The sequence below is a fragment of the Lampetra planeri genome, chromosome 36 (genome assembly GCF_965212315.1).
Source record: "Lampetra planeri chromosome 36, kcLamPlan1.2.h2, whole genome shotgun sequence".
NCBI classification, from domain to species: Eukaryota; Metazoa; Chordata; class Hyperoartia; order Petromyzontiformes; family Petromyzontidae; genus Lampetra; species Lampetra planeri.
Window position 1 is genome coordinate 10,772,848 of NC_136142.1, and position 21,854 is coordinate 10,794,701.

Here is a 21,854-nt window from a genome sequence, read left to right on the forward strand (position 1 = left end):
ACATCGCACGCACGCAACGTCAGTTGCACCGGTAAAAAAAAAAGACCACGTAAGCAGTTTTTATTTAGCTGCAGGTCTCACACATACACACAAAGAGATTAGTGCTACAAAGTTAGTTTTGGAAATTGATAATTTATTCCTTCACTCACCGCTAAATCTTAAACGCACAACAACGGTAACGGGAACGGTTGCCAAGAGACAGCGCCATGCAACGTTTGACCGCAATTATCGCCGGGTAATGATGATGACGGTGGTTAATTTATTTTTAAACCTCTTTTTTCGTCTTCATTTGAAACGCTGCCAATGGTTAAGCGATTTGCTCGTGCTAAAAACACAATGCGGGGATCCATGCAAAAGACCGGCGAGACTGAATGGGGGCGAGCTGGCTCGGGGCTCGGGGCTCACAAGGGCCGTGTTCGAGACACCGAGGCGGTACCGAGGAGAACCCGGGGGCACCCCCAAGTACCAAACGTCTTGCGCAATGCTATAAATTGCCTAGGCCAAGGTTTATCCCCATTTCGCAATTCGTTATGAGGTTGTCACACGCAAGGAGAATGCGTACATTGCAGTGAGATCCGGGTTTACAGCCGCCAGGGATTAAGAACCGGGTTTCTCAAGTGCAGCCGGGCGATGATCTCAGACCGGGCAATGACAGCATCAACGCCAAACCGGTGCACATTCGCAGCAGCATTCAATACACCCTTACTTCTAAGAGACACATAAAGGCCCCACCTCTATCTTAATGACCCTGCCTCTGTAATAAAGGTCCCATCTATTTCCTAAAGCCCCACCATGACAATGACCTTGGCTCCCATGCCTTAAGAGTCAAAGCTCATTTATATTTGTTAAGATAATGTGTGCATTATAGATTGCATTATTATTACGTGACGTGTGTCTGTATTTGTATGTATAAATCTGTATGTGTATAACGTGGGTGAGCGTGTGTTGTGTGTGTGTATACCGGCGTGCCTGCGGCCCTTTTTATGTCTGTGTGTGTATTGGTATGTGTCCGTGTGTGTGTGCGATCTGCGTATGTGGCTAGCACAGTGCGCTATGGACCCCTGTATAACACGAGTTAAAGTCCCACTCATGGGCAAACACCAATGGCGCATATCTAAACCGGTCCTGGACCTCCACGAGGTCGATGCAGCCTTAAATGAGTTTCTCGTTCAGTTTTTAAACAACGGCACGGGGGAGACAAAGGCGGTGGGACGTGGTGCTGGCCACCCACCCCCACGTGTGGCCTTCATAGAGGTGCTCACTAACAGCACACGTCTGTAATTGACCCCCAGTAGCATCTTCTCCCCATGGTTGTGAGGGTTTTTCTTCCGGGTCCTTCCGGTTTCCCCCCACATTTAGAATGAACATCGTGCGTTTTAGAGTATTTGGCTGCTATAAATTTCCACGTGATAAGCCACTTCGTTGGGCTATCATTTGTGACAAGGTCGTTTGTGAAAAAGAGTTACATAGCTCAGTGGGGCCTTACCTGGCAAAATAAAATAAAAGTTTGAAAGTTTCGTTTTTTTACACCTCTGCAGTGGAGGGTGGAGGTTGTGTTAGGGGTCAAATTGAGTATCTGGGGGGTATCTAACCTGATTTTATATCTGTTATTATTATTGACTGGATTAAAGTTACCACACACACACATGTGCAGCGGACACTACGGGCTATCTGACCATGGACCGTGGTGATGATGATGAAGACACGTAGAACCCGAATTAAAATGTCACAAATTATAACAAAGCCACAAGTAACGTTTGAATTAGCTAAGGTGTTATTTTCGTACGTCAACATTACTTTTAAATATAAAACAAGACAGGCACTCGTTGTACCGGCTCTCAAAGTGGGGCGGGGAGCTGATGGGCACTGTTGGTCAGTGAGCCAGTGGCCGTCTCTCCAGCAGCCTTGGTGAATATCACGGAGATTCGTAAACTCACGCAGACTCAGAAAGACCCAGAGACTCACAGTGAGACCCAGAAACTCACATGGAGACCCAGAAACTCTCATGGAGACCCATAGACTCACATAGACACCCGTAGACTTAAATAGACACTCAATGATGGAAAGGGCAGTGGAACGACAATGTGGTCCGTGGTTTGACATTGGTGGTGGCAGTCGCACTGTCAGCTATTCTCAATTTTTCATCGGTGTGGAACGAGACAGCCGCATCTGTTACTCACGCATACTCTGACACACACATAAGACAACAAATATCCCCCCTATGTCCCTTTCAGTCTGTTGGGGCAAGTGCTGTTAATCGAGCACCTATGAAGGCCAGCACGACGCATGAGAGGGCGGAAGGGTCCGGCTGCCTTCGTCTCCCCAGTGCTGATGCATTACAGAAACCTGCACCAGACGCTAAATTTAAGGCCGAGTCGACCTTGGACGAGGCCCAGGACCGGTTCCCATGCGAGGTTTGTCCGGACAATATAAAGAAGGCATTGATTGTGACTATGGTTCGGCAAGGGCGACTACGGTGGTGCAGCGATGAGCGCAACTACACTGGCACGATGCGACCTTACGATACTGGGCGACCGCTGCCTTCTTGAGACTGGTCCTCGTCGTAGGATTGTGGAACCTCCATCGCTGGCCTCAGCGGCCCATCTGCGCAGTATGAGCAACCGTACACCAGAATGTTTCAACGGCGACAATGCCGATGGCGTCCACGCCCGAGCCGCTCTCTAGCACGCACCTGCCGGTCACAATGGAGGATACGGACGCGCTGCGGACAAATAACCCCCCCACCCACGTCTCACCGAGAGTCCAACAGGAATTCAGACAAACGAGTTTCTCTCCCTCCCTAAGTCCAAACACGCACGTGCTCACAGGTGCAGTCCTCTGGCCAATTCACGACTTTCAGAACCGTGAACGAGGTCGATAATAATGACAGCGGAATTTGTTTTGCTTGGTTCCAAATGTACTTCCTCTTTACGCACCCTCACCCACCCCCCCAAAATTTTTGTTCAATTATGTTCCCAGCGTCATCATAATCTCACTCGCACAAAAATTCCCCCGCATAGCATTAACAGACTTTTTGGGGCAAGTGCTATTTGCGAGCACCTATAAAGGCCGGCACTGCACACGAGGGGGTGGGTGGTCAACACCACGCCCAGCCGCCTTTGTCTCCCGAGTGGCGGTATTTACACACCGCGCCAGGTACTCAATTAAGGCTGGGTCCACCTAAGGGAGGTCCTGGACCGGTTTAGATAATTGTTACCAACATTGATGAGCGAGAATTTAATTCGTGTTGCTGGGTTCATAGTGCAGTGCGCAAACCATGATGCCACCACTCCCCAATACCGCTCCCCACTACTCACACACACGCCGACACATTAGCTTGCAAGTTCACCACGTAAGGATGTGTATACACACAAAAAATAAAGATCCCACCTGGGTAGCACTGATTAAGGCCATCACATTGCACGAGGGCATTGTGGTAAGGACCACACTCGCCCGCCTTTGTCTCTCCAGTGCTGATGTTTACACACGGCACCAGGTACATATTTTAAGACTGAGTCGACCTAGGGGAGGTCCAGGACCAGTTCAGATGATCGTCACTGACGTTGGCCGTGAGCAGGAATCGAACTCGGGGTCATCGGGCTCGCAGCGCAGCACGCTAACCACTGCGCTGTTGTTCCCCACGCACACACACACGCATGTGTGTAAGTACACTACATAAGCGTGTATACACATGCGCACGCACGCACGCCCGTATTACGGGCTTCACACACAGGAGGCTGTGGTCATACCGACTCCGACAGGTGTTTCGATAAAAGGTAAACAGGTGAACAGGTCGTGCCACTGAACCTTTCATCGTCTGCCCCCCCCACCCCTCCCAGATCAACTTGTCCCTGTGCGGTATTGTGCCAGCATCTCCTCCCGTCTTCTCCTGTCATCTCCCACAGGATCCGGTATGGCCCAGGAGTGGTCGGACCAAGCCTTGAGTGCGATAACCAGCCAATGATGCCCCAGCAATGGTCATGAGAAACAGGACTGGCCCAGAGATCCCGTATCCACAAGGCCCAATCCAAACCGGACCAGCCCAGTGATCTCACACCCCTGCCGGGCTTGGTTCTTCTAACAATAATTATTAACTTCGCGTCTGACAACAAATGTCAATGTCAACTTAAAATGGGCATGGTGGCCCAATGCTACACAAACCTAACTTCAACTCAAATATTATTGCATACAAGCGATTAATGATACACTGGTTATTATTGTTTCAGCTCACTGGTAAGTTGAACAACAATTCTCATAACCAAATGTTATTTGTTTGGCTATGTCTGGTGGTTGAGGGTCTTACAAAAAAAAACTGTTAAGATCATTACACGGTCTAACCAAAATAAATAATATTGGCTGCTAAGACCTATGTGTTATTTAACCTTAAAAATAACCATACCTTGGTTCTTTCGGTAAAGTCACGTAGAAGGGAAATAATAAAAATAAAACATAATAAAATAATTCTCACGACGTTTCGGCCACAACGCAAGCAGCCGTCCTCAGGTGAAGACCAGGTCTGTCGGGGAGACAGCGTCTGAATGCTGTCTCCCCGATAGACCTGCTTGCGTTGTGGCCGAAACGTCGTGAGAATTATTTTATTATGTTTTATTTTTATTATTTTATTATTTCCCTTCTACGTGACTTTACCGAAAGAACCAAGAAGATGAATCCCTGCAGTCACGAAAGCTTTAAATCGAAAAATAACCATACCCTTATCCTGATCGAAAACCCTAACCCAAATCAATGCTAAACCTAATCTCAGTCCTTCGTCTGACCTTCTAACCCAGCTCCAACCCTCACCTTGGTCCTCGCCCTAACATTAGCGTGGATCCTAACCTGAGCCCTGATCCCTAGCCCTAACGTTAACCCTAGCCCTAACGTCAATCCCATCGCTATCCTCAACCTAAACCCCTGGCTATCTATAGTCTCTGGAGTAATTCTAAGCCTCGGCCGATGCCATGCCTTTAGTGCGACGCCAAAGTTGGCCCCCATGGCACTCGGAAGCTGCTCGCGGTCACGCGGGGATGAACTAACGAGCCGCTGTCCTCGCCGTTACCCCCTCACCAACCTACCCGCCCGCCACTCCCGTAATGAATGACATGGCGGGGGCCAAAGCCAGCACAGTTATCGAAGAAACTCAGCACATTCGTCAATGACCCTGTAGCCCCTATCAAGGGAAATCATGACACAGCAGGCCAAAATGTCACAAAAAATAACTTCACTTGTAATATATTTTGCTTTCAAGGCTACGGTGCCATTTAATAATGCGCTGAGCTATGTTTGTTATCTGTGCTTATTATGCACCACTGCCAACGCAGCATCACATTTGTTCAGATTTATTTTGGATATAAACAATTGCCACGACTCTTATGTTGAACTTCTTTCGCGCTGTACGTAGCCAACCGTGCTAATCGGAGGTGTGTGGGGGGGAAGGATACCAAACTAAACACAAAAAGCAGGTGTAAAAGAAATGAGTTATCAATTCAGAGTTTAAAGTGCAAAACTCCAGTGCCCTATGAAGGAGGGTACCGTCAATGTTTTTTAGGGTGGTAGGAGCAATTATTGCTGCTGCGTTGTTACGTGTCATTTTTTTTATTTGGCAAACGCGGACCAGGATGCCGGCACGCAAAGACAAACCCTTGTGACTGAAGTCACGATATCTTTGATGTTCACTGCGCAGCAAACGGCGAGTAATATTGTCACGGTTAATATGCACCGCGGTGTTGGTTAAAGCACCCGCATTAAGCGTCAGTATGCAGAAATTTAATTAGAAAAAGCCTATTTCTGTCCCTCCACAAAAAAATGTACGATAGTTTTTTTTTTTTTACACAACTGATCGCCTACACGATTTTCTAGGAGCGCATCTTCCCAGCAGCATTGATTCAATGAAAGCCAAATTGGGCCGGTTTCGACATTTCGGTGTCTCAGCAGAAAATAAAAGTCACGATGACGAAAAACTGCACTGAAGAGTTCGCTTGGCCAATCACGGGCGGCCAAAGCGATCTTTGAATATTCTCGAATGCCATCACGAATTGTCATAGCCACGGTCAGCAGATCGAGACGGCAAAAGGTGCGCAAACATTGACGACAAAATGACAGCGCCGCCGACCGCGAGTGTCCGTGCAGAGTGCAGAACAATGGCTGCAGAAATCCCGCACCTGAAGCTCCGAGTCTCATTCACATTCCACATGATTCAGCCAAACGCATATTTCCCCGCACTATTCAAACTCGTTCGAGATACCAAACCACCCCTGCTGACTCACTCGAGTCACTACTCACCTGGGGTCCCAACCCCCTCCTTACCTCGAATTTAAAGCTACTATTTGCACGTTTACTGTACCCACGAACTTTACGCATCTTTTCGAAATCAACCCATGCCAAGAACTCTATGCCAGACCCACCGTTTCACCTCATCTCACACTGTTCTTCCACTACACTTGCAAGCCACAACGAAACATTCACTCACTCATCTACTCACCCGGTCCCTCAACTCACTCGCTAACCAACTAACCTACCCACTCGCCACACCGCAGGTCACCACAATTCTCTCTCCACTTCCTCCCATGCGCTGCTCCACTTTGGAATTCATTCCCAATCTCCTTTCTCCAAGCTCTTGCAAGAACTTTGACAATTCAAGGAACGCGTTAACTCCTTATCTACAACAACTTCAAGCGCGCCGTTTGTTGCAGGCCGCTTAGCGATTTGAGCTTACGCTCAGCAACTGTCATCACCACAAAGGAAGCCGATATGTTTCAGAGTAGGGAGCAATGTTGCCATGCATTAACCCAACTCAGGTAAGTTGTGGTCTAACTATTCACATACGGATTGATAGGAGCCATGACTCGGGCACACAATGGCCTACTCCTTTCAAATGATGACGTGACATCTTCAACGTTCAACGTGAAGCAGACGAAGCATAACATTTTACGGTTAATACAAACCACGGTAATAATGATAGGCAGAGTTTCACTTCAATGTTTGGGGAGGCAGAGGTTCGCTTTGTCCCTCACATTAGGAATTGCGGAATTGTAAACTACTGAAAATAAATTAATAAAGGAGTCCAGGTTGGGGGGGGGGGGCACTGCACCACCGTGCCACTGGTGCCCCCCCCCACCTCCGCCAATGGTAATAACCAGGGTGGCCTGGGCGGTTGGGACACCGCGACACCTCCGCAACGTGTGCTGGGAACGTGGCTCACTGCGGGGGGCGTCACCGCCCAAAGTTGCAGCTCAACTGCGCACCACGTCCTGTTCTCCTCATCACGCACCGGCACATTCCAGACGCCAGCGTGCAGACACGCGCGAGGATTACCATTCCCTCGGCTCAAGTGTAAGGGAGGGAGGGTGTGACAGGGCGGGAGCAGGGGCGGGCGATGAGCGCTGAGAGATTAAGGTGTCTAGGGCGATGATATTGTAACAACGCTGGTGTCGGTCCACTGGCGGGTGAAGGCCTCTCCATGACTGGCAAGGCACGGAGATCGTTTGACCATACTTCATCGTGTCGATCAGTGCGGGTTGGAGAAGTGGCGGAAGAGAGGAACGGGGGGGGTGTCGTTCTAGCCAACGACCGGTTCAGCCGTCGCTAGCCAATTTTAGCCGTGACAATGAATTGAATTTGAGTATCTGGGTTCATCGCAGTGCACTAACCACTTCGCCACCACTCCACGACTACATATACAGGATATATATTTTGCTAGAATACACATTGGGGGATGTTGCCGTGGTGTTTTGATTCGCACGGTCAACTTGCAAGCTAGAGGTAGCTGCCATTGGAATCTCAATGGTGTAAATGCTTACCCCGAGCTCTCATACTCTGATGGTGCATTGTCTTTGAGTTGTGCGCCAAAAGGCGTCATCTGGTCCAACCCATGTGAGACTAGGCTCTAAGGAAAGCTGTGTCGGGTGTGGACCAATCAACTTCAAGGACAGTGCACATTATCAGAGTTATGTTTTTTGTTTGCATTATGACTGCAGGTATTGTGGTCTATGTAAACATGACTCCTTGTAAAAAAGGTGTCAGTTTTGTTGCCAGATAGAAGGGTAAAAAACCAATTATCATAGAGGTAGCTGGTTCGATTTACCGGCACGGTACCCCATCTCCACCACCTGTCCACTCAGCAGTGCCAATGAAATACAGTGCAGTACACCACGCTAGTCGACTGGCAGGTCACATGCAGTGGGGTCAAGTGGAGGTACTGCCACCTCGCCCAAGACCACATACTGGCCAGCATGGAAGATTGGCTAAAATACTCTCCAATTGGTGGGGAGAGACCCTTCCATCAGCAGTGGTGTGGGCGAGCAATCGCAAGGCTGCATCTTTAACGCAGCACTTTTCTTCACGTGACTAAATTACACATTAAACTAAAAGATGCGTACACGACATGAAGGTTGACCAACATGCGTGCTCAAAGAACAAGGCATAAGAGTAACGACACGATAAGGGACCACAAACTTCATTGGCTTTTACAAACCCACCGGGACGTCGTGGACCATTTATTAGGGCGCCACGGTGGAGAGATGTTAACTCCCGTGCCAGGTATGCAGGAGGTCGTGGGTTTCATTCCGACGCTTCTTTATTTAGAGATTGCATATTCTCCCCGTGGTCATGTGGATTTATCTCCATGTCCTCCGGTTTTTCCCTCCACATTTAGAATCAACATCACATGCTCAGAGTATTTTGCTGCTATAAATTTCCATGTGACAATAAGCCACTTCGTTGGGCTATCATTTTTGGCCAATTCGCTTCTGAAAAAGAGCTGTATAGCAGCTCAGTGGGCCTTACCCGGTTAAATAATAAATAATATTTTAAAAACTTTTTTTTAAACACGCTTTTATGAAATGTACTAGTAATGGCAGAACTCCACGACTCCAGGAAGTGGCCCCGAAGCTTGCCATAACGTAAGGGACAGTGGCCAATTACAGCCAACGTCAGTTGACCGTGGACAATTAGACCAAAGCTGAAACATAACACGAAAGAATATTTTTTAAAAATAAATACTTTTTTTATGATAGACTATAGTATTGTCATCAGTATGACATAAGTATACCAAGTTTGCAGTCGATACCACATTGGGAAGTGGGTTAAAATTGAGTTACAAGATTTGAGGATACAACAACAACGACAGACAGTGAGTTAAAAGAAAGCGTGTAAAAAAATAAACACTTTTCTAGGTTTTTACTTTTAGTTAAATTAGCGCGCCGCACTTTGGACCCAACAAGGCCTAGTTCGACTCCTGGCCATGGCTAACATCAGTGGCGAGTGACTGACTCGCCGCTGATGTTAGCCCCCCGGGACAGATCACCGTGGAGTTTGATCACACGACCCCGTGGACTGACATGGCGTGGGGGATTGGGGAGACCTCTAACCAGCGGAGGGTTGACACAGCCGCACACTGTTAACGTTATCGAGACGTATAGAGGACTGCGGTATTCACTTACAGATCAGTTTAACAACGTAAGAGGATTTCACGACCAACATTACCCATAAGGTTTTTGGGTTAGATTGCGTAAATATAAATGTGTCGTTAAACCCATCACCACCTGACACAGCCTGATGATGCTGTCGCCTGATTACGCTCGTTGTATTTACTGGCGAAATGTCACAGCACTCGAATTATAAATGCTGCGAGTGTACTCTCCAACACATCGTGTGCTGTACTAGCAACGAACTGCCATGTTTTGTTTAGGTGACAAACCTTACGAATTGGCTGTGTCGGGTGGTGGCAGGTTTAACGACACATTTATATTTACTCGATCTAAGCAAAAAACCTGTATTATTCACTCACAGATATTTGGGAGCAGTGGTGGCACAGTAGTCAGCACACTTCGCTACAAACCCAGCAACCCGAGATCAATTCCTGGCTACGGTTAACGTCAGTGGTAATTATGAAAACCGGTGCTGGACAATCCACGAGGTTGATTCAGCATTAAACAAGTACCTGGTGCATTGTGTAAACACCAGCCCTGGGGAGACAAAGGCAGCCAAGACTGGTGCTGGCTACAGCATCATATCTTGCCCTGTGCCAGCATTTACAGGTGCTAGCTGACAACATGTTTTTAATTTTGCCCCCAAGTCCTGTTAAAGGGCGATATTTGTCTGTGTATGTGTACACGGTGCGATATAGGCTGTGTGTGTAGTACACGGTGATATAGGCTCTGTGGGGAGCGGTGGTGTAGCGGTTAGCGCTACGCTGCGCTATGAACCCGGCAATCCGGATCGATTCCCGCTCACGGCCAACACCAGTGACGATTATCTGAACCGGTCCAAGACCTCCCCTAGGTCGACTCAGCCTCAAATGCGTACCCGGTGCGGTGTGTAAACATTGCCACTGGGGAGACAAAGGCGGTCGGGCGTGGTGCTGGCCACCCACCCCCTCGTGTATCGTTCCGGCCTTCATAGGTGCTCGCTAACAGCACTTGCCCCAACAGTCTGTTAAGGCTACACGGGGGATCTTTGTCTTTGTATAGGCTCTGTACACTGTGCTATTGGCAGTGTTTATACCGTGTACACCCTTATGGTGTGTTTCTGACCACACCGTTTCCTTATGAGCTGTACCCGGTCTTAATAGGTGTTTGCGAACAGCACTTGTGATCATTATCACGGCAACGAGGACTGTGTCGTGATGACGACGACCACGGCTGACATGCTGATAACTCGCGGGCACTCATCGCTGGAGAACCCTAAAACAATGCCCATTACAAACACTCCACGCCCCACTCGCACGAGAACACAATTCGCTAAGAAGGGACATTGAAACAGCATCGCACACGCAGCGGACTCAATGGGAAATGCAAAGTAGCAACCGTGACGCTGATGAACTATGTGTGGAAGAATGTGAAATGTCAAGAGCGTGGCATTTCATGTCGCCCACAGGGTGGGATACCGAGGACTGCTACAGAACGGAGAATAAGTCTGTCTATAGTATACAGCATTGTACAGGGTATACTGTCTATGTACAGTATACAGCACTGTACAGTGAATACTCTCTATAGTATAGTATACAGCACTGTACAGGGTATACTGTCTATAGTATAGTATACAGCACTGTACAGGGTATACTGTCTATAGTATAGTATACAGCACTGTACAGTGAATACTGTCTATAGTATAGTATACAGCACTGTACAGGGTATACTGTCTATGTACAGTATACAGCACTGTACAGTGAATACTGTCTATAGTATAGTATACAGCACTGTACAGGGTATACTGTCTATAGTATAGTATACAGCACTGTGCAGGGTATACTGTACCTGTACAGTATACCGCACTGTACGTGGTATACTGTATCTGTACAGTATACATCACTGTACAGGGTATACTGTTTCTGTAGAGTATACAGCGCTGTACAGGTTATACTGTTTCTGTACAGTATACAGCACTGTACAGGGTATACCGTCTATGAACAGTATACAGCACTGTACAGGGTATACTGTCTCTGTACAGTATACATCACTGTACATGTATACGGTTTATGTACAGTAGACAGCGCTGAACAGGGTATACTGTCTATGTACAGTACACAGCGCTGTAAGGGTATACTGTCTATGTATAGTATGTGTGTACACTGTACTACAGGCTGTGTGTGTACACTGTACTACAGGCTGTGTGTGTACACTGTACTACAGGCTGTGTGTGTACACTGTACTACAGGCTGTGTGTGTACACTGTACTACAGGCTGTGTGTGTACACTGTACTACAGGCTGTGTGTGTACACTGTACTACAGGCTGTGTGTGCGCACTGTACTACAGGCTGTGTGCGCACTGTACTACAGGCTGTGTGTGTGCGCACTGTACTACAGGCTGTGTGTGTGCGCACTGTACTACAGGCTGTGTGTGTGCGCACTGTACTACAGGCTGTGTGTGTGCGCACTGTACTACAGGCTGTGTGTGCGCACTGTACCACAGGCTGTGTGTGCGTACTGTACTACAGGCTGTGTGTGTGCACTGTACTAAAGACTGTGTGTGTGCACTGTACTTCAGGCTGTGTGTGTACACTGAACTACAGATACCTCGAGTTCGACTCCCGACCACGGACAACTTCAGTGGGCAGCTGACATCGAAACCGGCCCTGGGCCTCCGCAAGGGACTCGGCACTGGGAAGACAAAGGCGGCTGTGCTAAGTGATTTTCGCACCTTCCACCAATCGCGACGTGCCGTTCTTAATACGAGCTAACGCCAGCACTTGTCCCAGCAGCTTGTGCAGGCTACACGGGGGATCTCTATCCAGATTGTCGTTGATGTTTGTGTGTACAGTGCGTCATCGATGCGCTTCCGCGCTCCAGGCCGCACAAATCTGCGGGTTGCTCGTCCTGAACGCACAACACAAGTGGCGGTGACGTCACCACAGCGCTTGTGCCAGGCTCGGTGCACCTCGTAAGCCACGTCAAGTGTCGAGGGCTCGCTGGCAGGAGGGCACGGAACAAGGCCCAATGTGCCTCGGGTTGACCGCGATGACTGGCAAGATGCGTCGCCGGTGTTCCCCACTGCGCCAACTCGCTGCGCTGTAGCCGCCCGGCGCTCCGCTCGCTGTTGCTGGAGGGCGACTGCCTCCAATTGCCCAGTAGCAGCAGCAGCGTCCTTCACGAGCCTCCTCCACGGAGGGCCGAACTTAACACCGCCACTACCGGTCCACTCCAGCTCCATGCTACTGTGAACCCCATCAGCTCCATGCTGCTGTGAACCCCACCAGCTCCATGCTGCTGTGAACCCCATCAGCTCCATGCTGCTGTGAATCCCACCAGCTCCATGCTGATGTGAACCCCATCAGCTCCATGCTGCAGTGAACCCCATCAGCTCCATGCTGCTGTGAACCCCACCAGCTCCATGCTGCTGTGAATCCCACCAGCTCCATGCTGCTGTGAACCCCACCAGCTCCATGCTGCTGTGAACCCCATCAGCTCCATGCTGCTGTGAACCCCACCAGCTCCATGCTGCTGTGAACCCCATCAGCTCCATGCTGCTGTGAACCCCACCAGCTCCATGCTACTGTGAATCCCATCAGCTCCATGCTGCTGTGAACTCCACCAGCTCCATGCTGCTGTGAATCCCATCAGCTCCATGCTGCTGTGAATCCCATCAGCTCCATGCTACTGTGAACCCCACCAGCTCCATGCTACTGTGAATCCCATCAGCTCCATGCTGCTGTGAATCCCATCAGCTCCATGCTACTGTGAACCCCACCAGCTCCATGCTGCTGTGAATCCCATCAGCTCCATGCTGCTGTGAATCCCATCAGCTCCATGCTGCTGTGAACCCCATCAGCTCCATGCTACTGTGAACCCCACCAGCTCCATGCTACTGTGAACCCCATCAGCTCCATGCTGTTGTGAACCCCACCAGCTCCATGCTACTGTGAATCCCATCAGCTCCATGCTGCTGTGAACCCCACCAGCTCCATCTCTTCTCCAGCTCGTACCGCGCCCGTTTCGCCCCCTCGATGCGGCCCAACACAGGAGCTGCTCGAGCTCGCGAGCTACGTGACCCACCCCATGTCGCTTTGCCGCTCACCCACGCGACTGCACCCAAGCCTCTCAAATATCTTACACGGAGTACACCACATTATATACACACACTACACACACACTACACACACCACACCACACACACTACACACACAAGCCCAACAACAACGCCATGTATTGCAAAGGGTCAATGCCCAAAACGTCGCATGTTTCCCCTTTCAAGGCCACATTGTGATTGACGAACGTGTCGAGTTAGTTCATTAATCGTGCTTGTGCACCTACTGCCAACGCAGCAGCATCCACAAATGTGTGCCAGGCTAGGTGCATACAAGTGAAACAGCCAGCAATGCACAGAGTTTCCGCATCTAAGCCTACACACAAACAACATCGTCAAGAGCCGTAACGAGGTTTGTAGTTGAGGTAAACGAAGGGGTTCGCGCTGACTGTGGGGTCGGCCGAAGGGGGTTGGAGGTTAAGTTGGGTTCACGTCAAACGTGACGGGAGGTGGCGGAGGCGGCCTTCATCCAGCAGTGGATCGATCATGGCGTGGTTTTGTGCCCCCCGACTACCCCCCTTCTAGTCACTCACCAGGCTCAGAGGGGACTCGGCGCAGCTCCACGGCTGAGTGGTGAAGGTTACAATCCCAACCCCGGAGTTCCTCGCCCGGTCTCTTCCACTCTTCACAGACTCCTCTGTCTCTCTCCTCCTCTTCTTCTTTCACTCCTCTGCACCACAACTCGTGCTCTCGGAGCTCTCCTCACGTCGCACTATCTCATCACCTCGCACCGTCTCCCATCTCCCTCCCACCTCTGCCGTACTCTTTACACTCCCGCGAGTTCTACCCCCTTAGCAAGTTACCTTGACACGTGCACAGCTCACGTCTGTGCGGCTCGTGGAGGTTTTTGTGTTATCAGAGCTCGTAGCGGTCGAGCTCTGAGGCCTCCGCTCCAGCGCGTAGAGGGACGGAGGGGGGCTCTGACTTATATAACTTGGGGGGTCGTGACGTCACGCAAGGGCGGGGTCACAATAAATGACGTCTTTGCGCGCGGGTTGTGGCGCGGGAGACATTGAGCGGGAACGTCACGACGCAAATGAGCGAATGCGAAGACGTCACGACGCACGGGGGGGGGGGCGGGATTACGGGGAACGCGGCGACGTCCTCGACGCACGGGAGGGGGCGGGGTTACGGAGAACGCAGCGACGTCACGACGCACGGGGGGGGGTGACGGAGAACGCGGTGACGTCACGACGCAAGTGTAACGAGGGTGCGGTGTGACGCCATTACGCAAGGGCGTTCGTCGTGACGCGAGGGGGGGGTCTTTAAATCGCATGCACTGAACGTGATGCCGTCATGACGTACAAGGCCTTTACATGACGTCATGATGTGGGTTTTCTCCCCATGCCTCAAGGTTCAGGTGCAGGAGGCCGGGCGTGGTCACGAGGCACGATGACAAAATAACGCACATTTGAGTCACCTTCACGTCACGGTATTGTCATGCAACTTTCAGGCTTCTGGAGTGTTCAGAGCAGGATGCGATTAAAACGAGGCTTAAACACCGACACACAATACAAACGAGACGACACGAGGGGGAATCAAGCCATTTAATGACGCTAGTGCAGCCCAAACGATGGAAACGTGATGACTTAACAACGCAAAGACCCCCACCTCCCCCGTGTTCGCGATGACTTCACGGGACAGTGGCGCACAGACGTTCCGTATGACGGACGCCACGTGATGTCATCGCTAAACAGTCACGACGTCATGGCGCGCAGTGAAAACGTTCCTACAAGATGACGTCAGGACGAGGTTTTGATGACGTCATTGCGGAGATGCTGATTTAGGCAAGGGCGAGGCGTTAAAAATGAGTCATGTCGACAATTAGGGAGTCAATAACGCCCGTAATGACTAATCGTGTGAGAAACCGCACGGGCAATTAGTTATGTGAATGAGAAATTCCAGACTCACTGCTGTCAAATATTCCCCCCATCGACTCGCCATCTCCTACCTCTCCCCTCTCATCTCACTCCACTCCCTTCCACCCCCTCTCCTGCCTCTCCCCTCTCATCTCACTACTCCCACGCTCTCTCCTTCCTCTCCCATCTCACTACTCCCCTCCAAGTCCTCTCTGCTCTAGCAGACAAGGGTTTTCTGTCGAAGCCTTCCCACATCCCCAAGTCAGTCTTCGTTCAGTGAGGGGGGGGGTCGCTTCCTCCTCTGCTGCTCCCATTGGGTTGTCGTGAACGCGTACAGCCCTTTTGTCAATCCACTGCTGGATGAGGGTCCCCCACGCCACATGGTTGACCCATTTACCACGCTGCTGCTCAGCGGATGTTCAAGGAATCGACATTGGTGCGCCTGGCTATTGCCGCACTGCCCTCTGCTGACAGATCGACGTCAGAGACGTTTTCTTTTTATTATTTTATTATTTCCATTCTACGTGACTTTACCGAAAGAACCAAGAAGACGGTACCTACCATTACACTATTGTGGATGGTGAATTATTCACTTGCTTTCCAGGATGACGATCGTTTTAATGATTGTGTTAATTACTGCCGATATTAAATTGACGTTAATTACGTTTAACATTCCATCGTTGCTTGTCGACGAGTCAATAACTGGCAGCCAAATGAGGGTACGCGCCGCAGAGAGATGGAGCGACGAAATGGACCCCTTGTGCAGAAAGGCGCTCGATGGGATTGCAACATCGCGGAACCGTGGGGGATGGCGGCACAGCTTGGCGAGGGCTCCATCCAGCAGCGGATTGAGATTGTTTTTTTTCCGACGGATCCTCCAATTAGCACGGTTGGATATGTAAAGTGCTGAATAGGTTCAACATGCGTACATGTATGCTGCAGACGGACAAGTCGACCCTCGAGAAGCAGACCCACCTCAAAAAAATCCAGACCACCTAAAAACTGAAATGCGTCGCAGGTGGTTACTTTTTAAAAACTTATTTTATTTTGGCCATCCCAAGTTGACAACGCGGTTAAAATCCCTCGTACAATCCTCCCAACACATCCGACGTCTCTCTAGGGATTTACGACACAAGATGCTACTAAGTTTCAGCAATATATACAGTGTTGTGGTTTTATTAATAACTCCAGCAACCATGGCTCACCCCCCGCCCCGCTCCCCCCCTAGTATCCATTTCCATTCTTGACCTACTCGCCAAATAACCACCCCAACCCCGCCACACAAAGATCCTTTAACTTCCTCGCCATTATTATAAGCGTTGGGTATTTTCTCCTGTAGCTAAAACTTCCGTCAATTTTCACACGGAGTAACAACGCAAACAGGGCTTTTGGTCAATTTCACGATTTTTTTTGCCCTAATTTAAGAACAGAGATAACTTTTACGACGTATTCTGCAGGGTTTCACGCAGATACAGCAGCATCTGCAAACGAGGCAGGTGGTTTTAAACTAAATTTTCATTTAATTTAACCAGGTATAGGCCCCACTGAGCAACGTAGCTTTTTATTTTTTTTATGAAGCGACCTGGCATATCACACACGATAGCTCAACGTAGTGGCTTATCATGCAGATATTTATAGCAGCCAAATACTTTATCAACGAGTTTCTATTGAAATTAAAGGATGCTGCCCAATGTTTGTTAACAATCTGGACCCATGCCGATGCCCACTGGTACCGATTGACCACACAAACTGAGGCCCCCTTGAGCTTCCAGAGAACACAGCGCGACACACGAAACCTTAAATTCAATTGAAGCCCCAATATATATTTGATTAATTTAACCCAGTGATATTTCCGTATTTGCAGAGCTATTGGGAATTTCGCTTAATATTTTCACTTTTTCATCGAGGGGGAAGTTTTAAACTTACGTTTGAGTTCATTTCTGCAACATGACTTGCATCTATTTCTTAGACTCCAAATTGTAGGTCTCCTTTAACAGGCGAGGTGATGACGAGCACTAAAAACACAAACTAAATACATAAAATGAAAAATCTGAACTCAGCGAGCAAACAAAACAGCCACTTGCTTGGTCTACACACGAATTCAATCCGATGCTGTTATTAGTTATTACAATAACACGATGACGCTATTCACGCACAAAGAAACGTGGTCACGGGAGTTTTCTTTTGGAATGGGACCTAACGACAGTCCACCTGAGTCCTGGTACCGATTAATTCGCGCACGAGGGAGGGTTCCACGTGGCCCAGGCACACGGCACGACCTCCAATTCCGCACCCGATAAAAGAGCACGACCTAGTGAAGAAAAAGTGGCGACACAAATACACGCACGACGCCCCCCCCCCCACCGCACACACACGCATCCACGTGCTCCACCAGCTGTTTCACCAACGTCTGTCCATCACCAAACGTCGTTTCAAAATCGTACGTGCTTTTCAACGTTCACTAAAAAAAAATCGCGTACACTTATCATTTTCGCATGCCGTGCATCGCCGTTGCACGACGCCCTGACCGGGGGGAAAGGGGGGGGGACTGGACGTGTAGAATTTATTTTTACAGGAAAAGTTTTTTTTTTTAAATAAACACACGTTGTGCGTAATGGGATTTCTCGAGCCATTTTAAACTTGAGACAAACTCTGGATTGGGAGAGACTTGCAGGACATCCCCCATTTAGCTTCATCCCCCCCCCATCCACTGCTTCGCACAGCGCCCGGGGGTGAGAAGCCGCGGCAAGGTGAAACAACAAAATCGATGCAGACCCACGGACGCTCAACAGACTCAATTCCTGTTGGTGGAAAGGCAGTTTTTCCACTGACACTTGGTCGCAAAACAACCCAGTCGGCTTTCTCACATGTTTATTGTTTTCCAGAAATAAAAAAAAACATGGGGAAAATGCCTTCCTGAAGATTCATCAATCAGGCCACTTCATAGTTTGGGTGGGTGATAAACTTAACAAAAATAACAATAATAATGTAATAACATTTTGTACAAGACGACAATACCATGCTGATATCGATTTTTATTTTTTTATGATGATGGGGGGGGGATACTCAAAGTCTGTGGATGGAAATGTTTTGGTAAAATTAAAATCCATCGCCGAACGAGCGGCTCCCTTGCAAAACCCTGTCTCCACATCCAAGAGGCAACGGCAAAACAGCACGGGGTCCACAATGCGGAGCAGAGACAATGGCAGCAGCAGCAGAAAATAAAACGAGGACCAAAATCAGAGGTCGAGACACAGCCGACAGTTGCCAGACTCCCAAAAAGCCACTTAAAGAATCGCCACTTTTGACAAAAGTTTGCAAATCTCCTCCGGTTTGATTGCCACAAATGTGTGTGGGGTGCTGGGGGGGCAAGCGAAGGGAAAGTTTTACGCAAGTGCAAACCACTAGCAATAAGCCCTAAGAATTGCGAGGTTGCTCAAGTCGAGTCGGGTATGAGCAATGCGGAACCATCCGATTACCACAGTTGACTATGTATGGTGCAAAAGAAGTTCAGCATACATAAGCCATAAGAGCCTCAGGAATTACCCCTGAACCGTATTCCGAAAGAGGGCTCTGGGATTGAGTCTATGAAACTCCAGAATTAACACTGAAGCAACACGATTGCAAGGGCGTCCCCCTTTTAGTTCTTGGGAGACTTCGGAATTTATAATGAACCCGAAAAACATCTTGTGGGCACCTTAAGTCTGGTTCAGTGAGCATCACAAATCAAGACAAAACCCCAATAAATAAAAGAGTTTTCCTTGGGCTCTTAAAAAAATCACTTTATTACGATTGTGAATTGGCGTCGTAGTGTAATTGTCGTATCCAAGACCGTTTTGAACAGCCACTGCTGCAAACTTCTGAGAAGAACCCCAAATAAAATTGGGTGGACAAACGGAAATTTACATTGGACACTCCCCCAGTGAATTACAAAAGTTGGCAGCTGCAAGATAGAAACAGAACGCTGACGAGGAGAGATGAGATAGAGAAGGGAGATAAGAATGAGGAAAAGGGGATATAGAAGTTACGTGTGAAGGTTGGAGACAGACAACACAAGGAGAGAATCACAAGCTGGCCTTTCTCAAGCCTCCGACAAAACCGAAGGTAGCTCTCCTCCGTCTCTTCTTCTTGCACGTGGCTTAATTCAATGCGAATTAATCAAGACAGATGACGACGTCGCTGTTGTTCCCCTTCTTGTCCGCGCCACCGCTCACCCCCCCCTCCTTCGAGGAGCCGTCCACAGCCCCCCCTTTCTTATCTGTGCCGGACATCCCGTTCACAGCTGTGGGGACAGAGGCAAAGACGGTAAAGATTGGGAGGGCGGATGGGAACATGAAATATTCCAGACAAGAAGCTGGGCTACAACAGCCTTGCATGTGATAAACCTAGAAAGATAGTTTAATCTCAAATTCCCTTCCAGTCATAATAAGCTTGGGTTGTAATTGAGAGTGGATGGATGGGTCAGCGGATGGATGGGAGAGCGGATAGATGGATGGGAGAGTGGATGATGGATGGATGGGTGAGTGGATGATGGATGGGTGGTTAAGTGGATGGATGGGTGGATGAGTGGAGTAGGTGAACAGAGGTTTGAACCCTACCCGTGGCGTATGGCCCCGCTGGCATCTGGCTGAAGTTGATGACCCCGCCCTGAGTCCCAGGAAGGCCACTGGGAGCCCGGCTCACAGGGGGGGTCCCGTTACCACCCCCCACTGCCACTCCCCCTGTAGTGCCTCCACCCCCAGCCTGCCGGCGGTTACACGAGACAGAGACATTCGAGTGTCAGCGTATCCACGGGTAAATGAAGACGCAAGCCAAAGAGCAAACAGCTGTTGGTCATACAGTTCACTCAGTTTTCCACAAGCAGATTCACTGGACCGACAGAAGAAAACGAATAGAATATTAACAATGGGGGGTAAAAGCTCATTCACACCTTGTATGTGCTTACTTGTTCTATTATTAACTGATAACACACATTCCAAGTTAGCGTCATTGTTGAGAATATATATAAAACAAAATGAATAATCAGATGTCTCATTTACAAATGAAACTATTTACAGCTACACTGTCTTCTGGGGAGTGCATAGTTTCGGCGGCAGCAGATTAAAGTTTATTGTTGTGAATCAATGCTGCGGAAACTAAATCTGACCAGAAGGCGAATGAGTTGTGTAAAAAAAATCTAATTTTAATGTGGAGACACAGATACGTGAAGACGTTTAGTCTATTGTCTCGTGTGTGGAGAGTGGTAGTGCAACGGTTATAGCGCGCTGCGCTACGAACCCGGCGACCCAAGTTAAATTCCCACTCACGACCAACACCAGTGACGATTATCTAAATCGGTCGACTCAGCCTTAAATTAGTACTTTGTGCGGTGTAAACATCGCCACTGGGGAGGCAAAGGCGCAATTCTGGCCACCCACCCCCTCTCGTATGCCATGCCGACCTTTATAGGTGCTGCTCGGTAACAGCACTTGCCCCAACAGTCTGTTAAGGCTACATGGGGGGTCTTGATTTGAAGCTTTCGTGACTGCAGGAATCCATACTCTTTGGTTCTTTCGGTAAAGTCACGTAGGAAAAAATCTATATATATCACGACGCTTCGATCGCAACACAAGCGGTTGTCATGACTTTACCGAAATAACCAAAGAGTATGCATGGGGGGTCTTTGTCTCTTATATTACGCCTTCACCCTCACACAACGTAAACACGTTTTATAACCCAACTTACATGCGTGTTTATATTTATTGTTCTTATTTTATTACTAAACTATAAGTGACCTGTTCTACCATCGGAGTCAATGTTTTTACAAAACAAAGGAACGGACTCAACATTCTTTATCATGGAATCGCTGTCGCTTGCCATATATAGCTGGCGATGACTAGCTCGCTACACAACTATCTCTGGCTGCGTCCGGCTTTTGTTCTACTCGCTCCAGGTAACCAACTCTGGCTAATTCCACAAAGCTCCTTGCTCCAATTCCAGCTAGGTCTGCCTCATTACATGCAGCTTTAATCTAATTCAGGCCAGCGCCGGCCAACTCATAATTGCTCAGGCAATCAGCTCTCGTCTTGCTCGAGCCTTGTCCGGCCATCACCAGACCTAACCCAGCTGCACATCCGTGCAAGGCTACGGTGGGGGTGGTAGTGGCGCCGCACCTGTGTGGCGCCGGGAGGGGCGGTTGCTTCGCCGCCGCCGCCGCCGCCGCCGCCGCCGCCGCCCCGGCTAGCGAGTCGGGACAGAATACTGCGCTCCGACATCTGCAGGCGCGCCGCCACGGGCGGGATGCGGGACAGCGTGGATGGCAGACGCGTCACGTCTGCCTTCATGTCGCTCAGCAGCTCCTCCAGCTGGTTCAGCACTGCGGGGAGGGGACAGGGTGCGGCAGACGCGTGGGGGAGAGGTTAGAGGTCGAATTGGAGAAGAAATGGGGGGCGCCGGTGGTGGTGGTGGCGGCATGTGGGAGGGACCAAGGGCGAGAG

At 49.4% G+C, this 21,854-nt stretch overlaps 2 protein-coding genes across 8 annotated transcripts in view; both read right to left on the reverse strand.

Moving 5' to 3' along the window:
- The window catches only part of LOC144730803 (protein mono-ADP-ribosyltransferase TIPARP-like), a 61,544-nt gene extending 47,126 nt beyond the window's left edge, over positions 1-14,418 (reverse strand). For 2 of the 3 annotated variants that reach the window (XM_078611566.1, XM_078611568.1), the window contains exon 1: positions 14,053-14,418. The gene's annotated coding sequence lies outside the window, so the exon portion shown is untranslated. Of the gene's footprint in view, positions 1-12,012; positions 12,097-14,052 lie in introns of all 3 variants that reach the window. The other variant, XM_078611567.1, reaches the window with a different exon arrangement.
- Positions 14,419-18,232: 3,814 nt separating this feature from the next.
- The window catches only part of LOC144730804 (chromodomain-helicase-DNA-binding protein 5-like), a 46,410-nt gene continuing 42,788 nt past the window's right edge, over positions 18,233-21,854 (reverse strand). For all 5 annotated transcript variants that reach the window (XM_078611570.1, XM_078611572.1, XM_078611571.1 and 2 more), the window contains 3 exons: positions 21,531-21,733; positions 19,977-20,121; positions 18,233-19,660 (listed from right to left, as the gene is read on the reverse strand). In XM_078611570.1, coding sequence (XP_078467696.1) covers positions 19,533-19,660; positions 19,977-20,121; positions 21,531-21,733 — 476 coding nt within the window. In that variant the 3' untranslated portion in view covers positions 18,233-19,532. The remainder of the gene's footprint in view (positions 19,661-19,976; positions 20,122-21,530; positions 21,734-21,854) is intronic.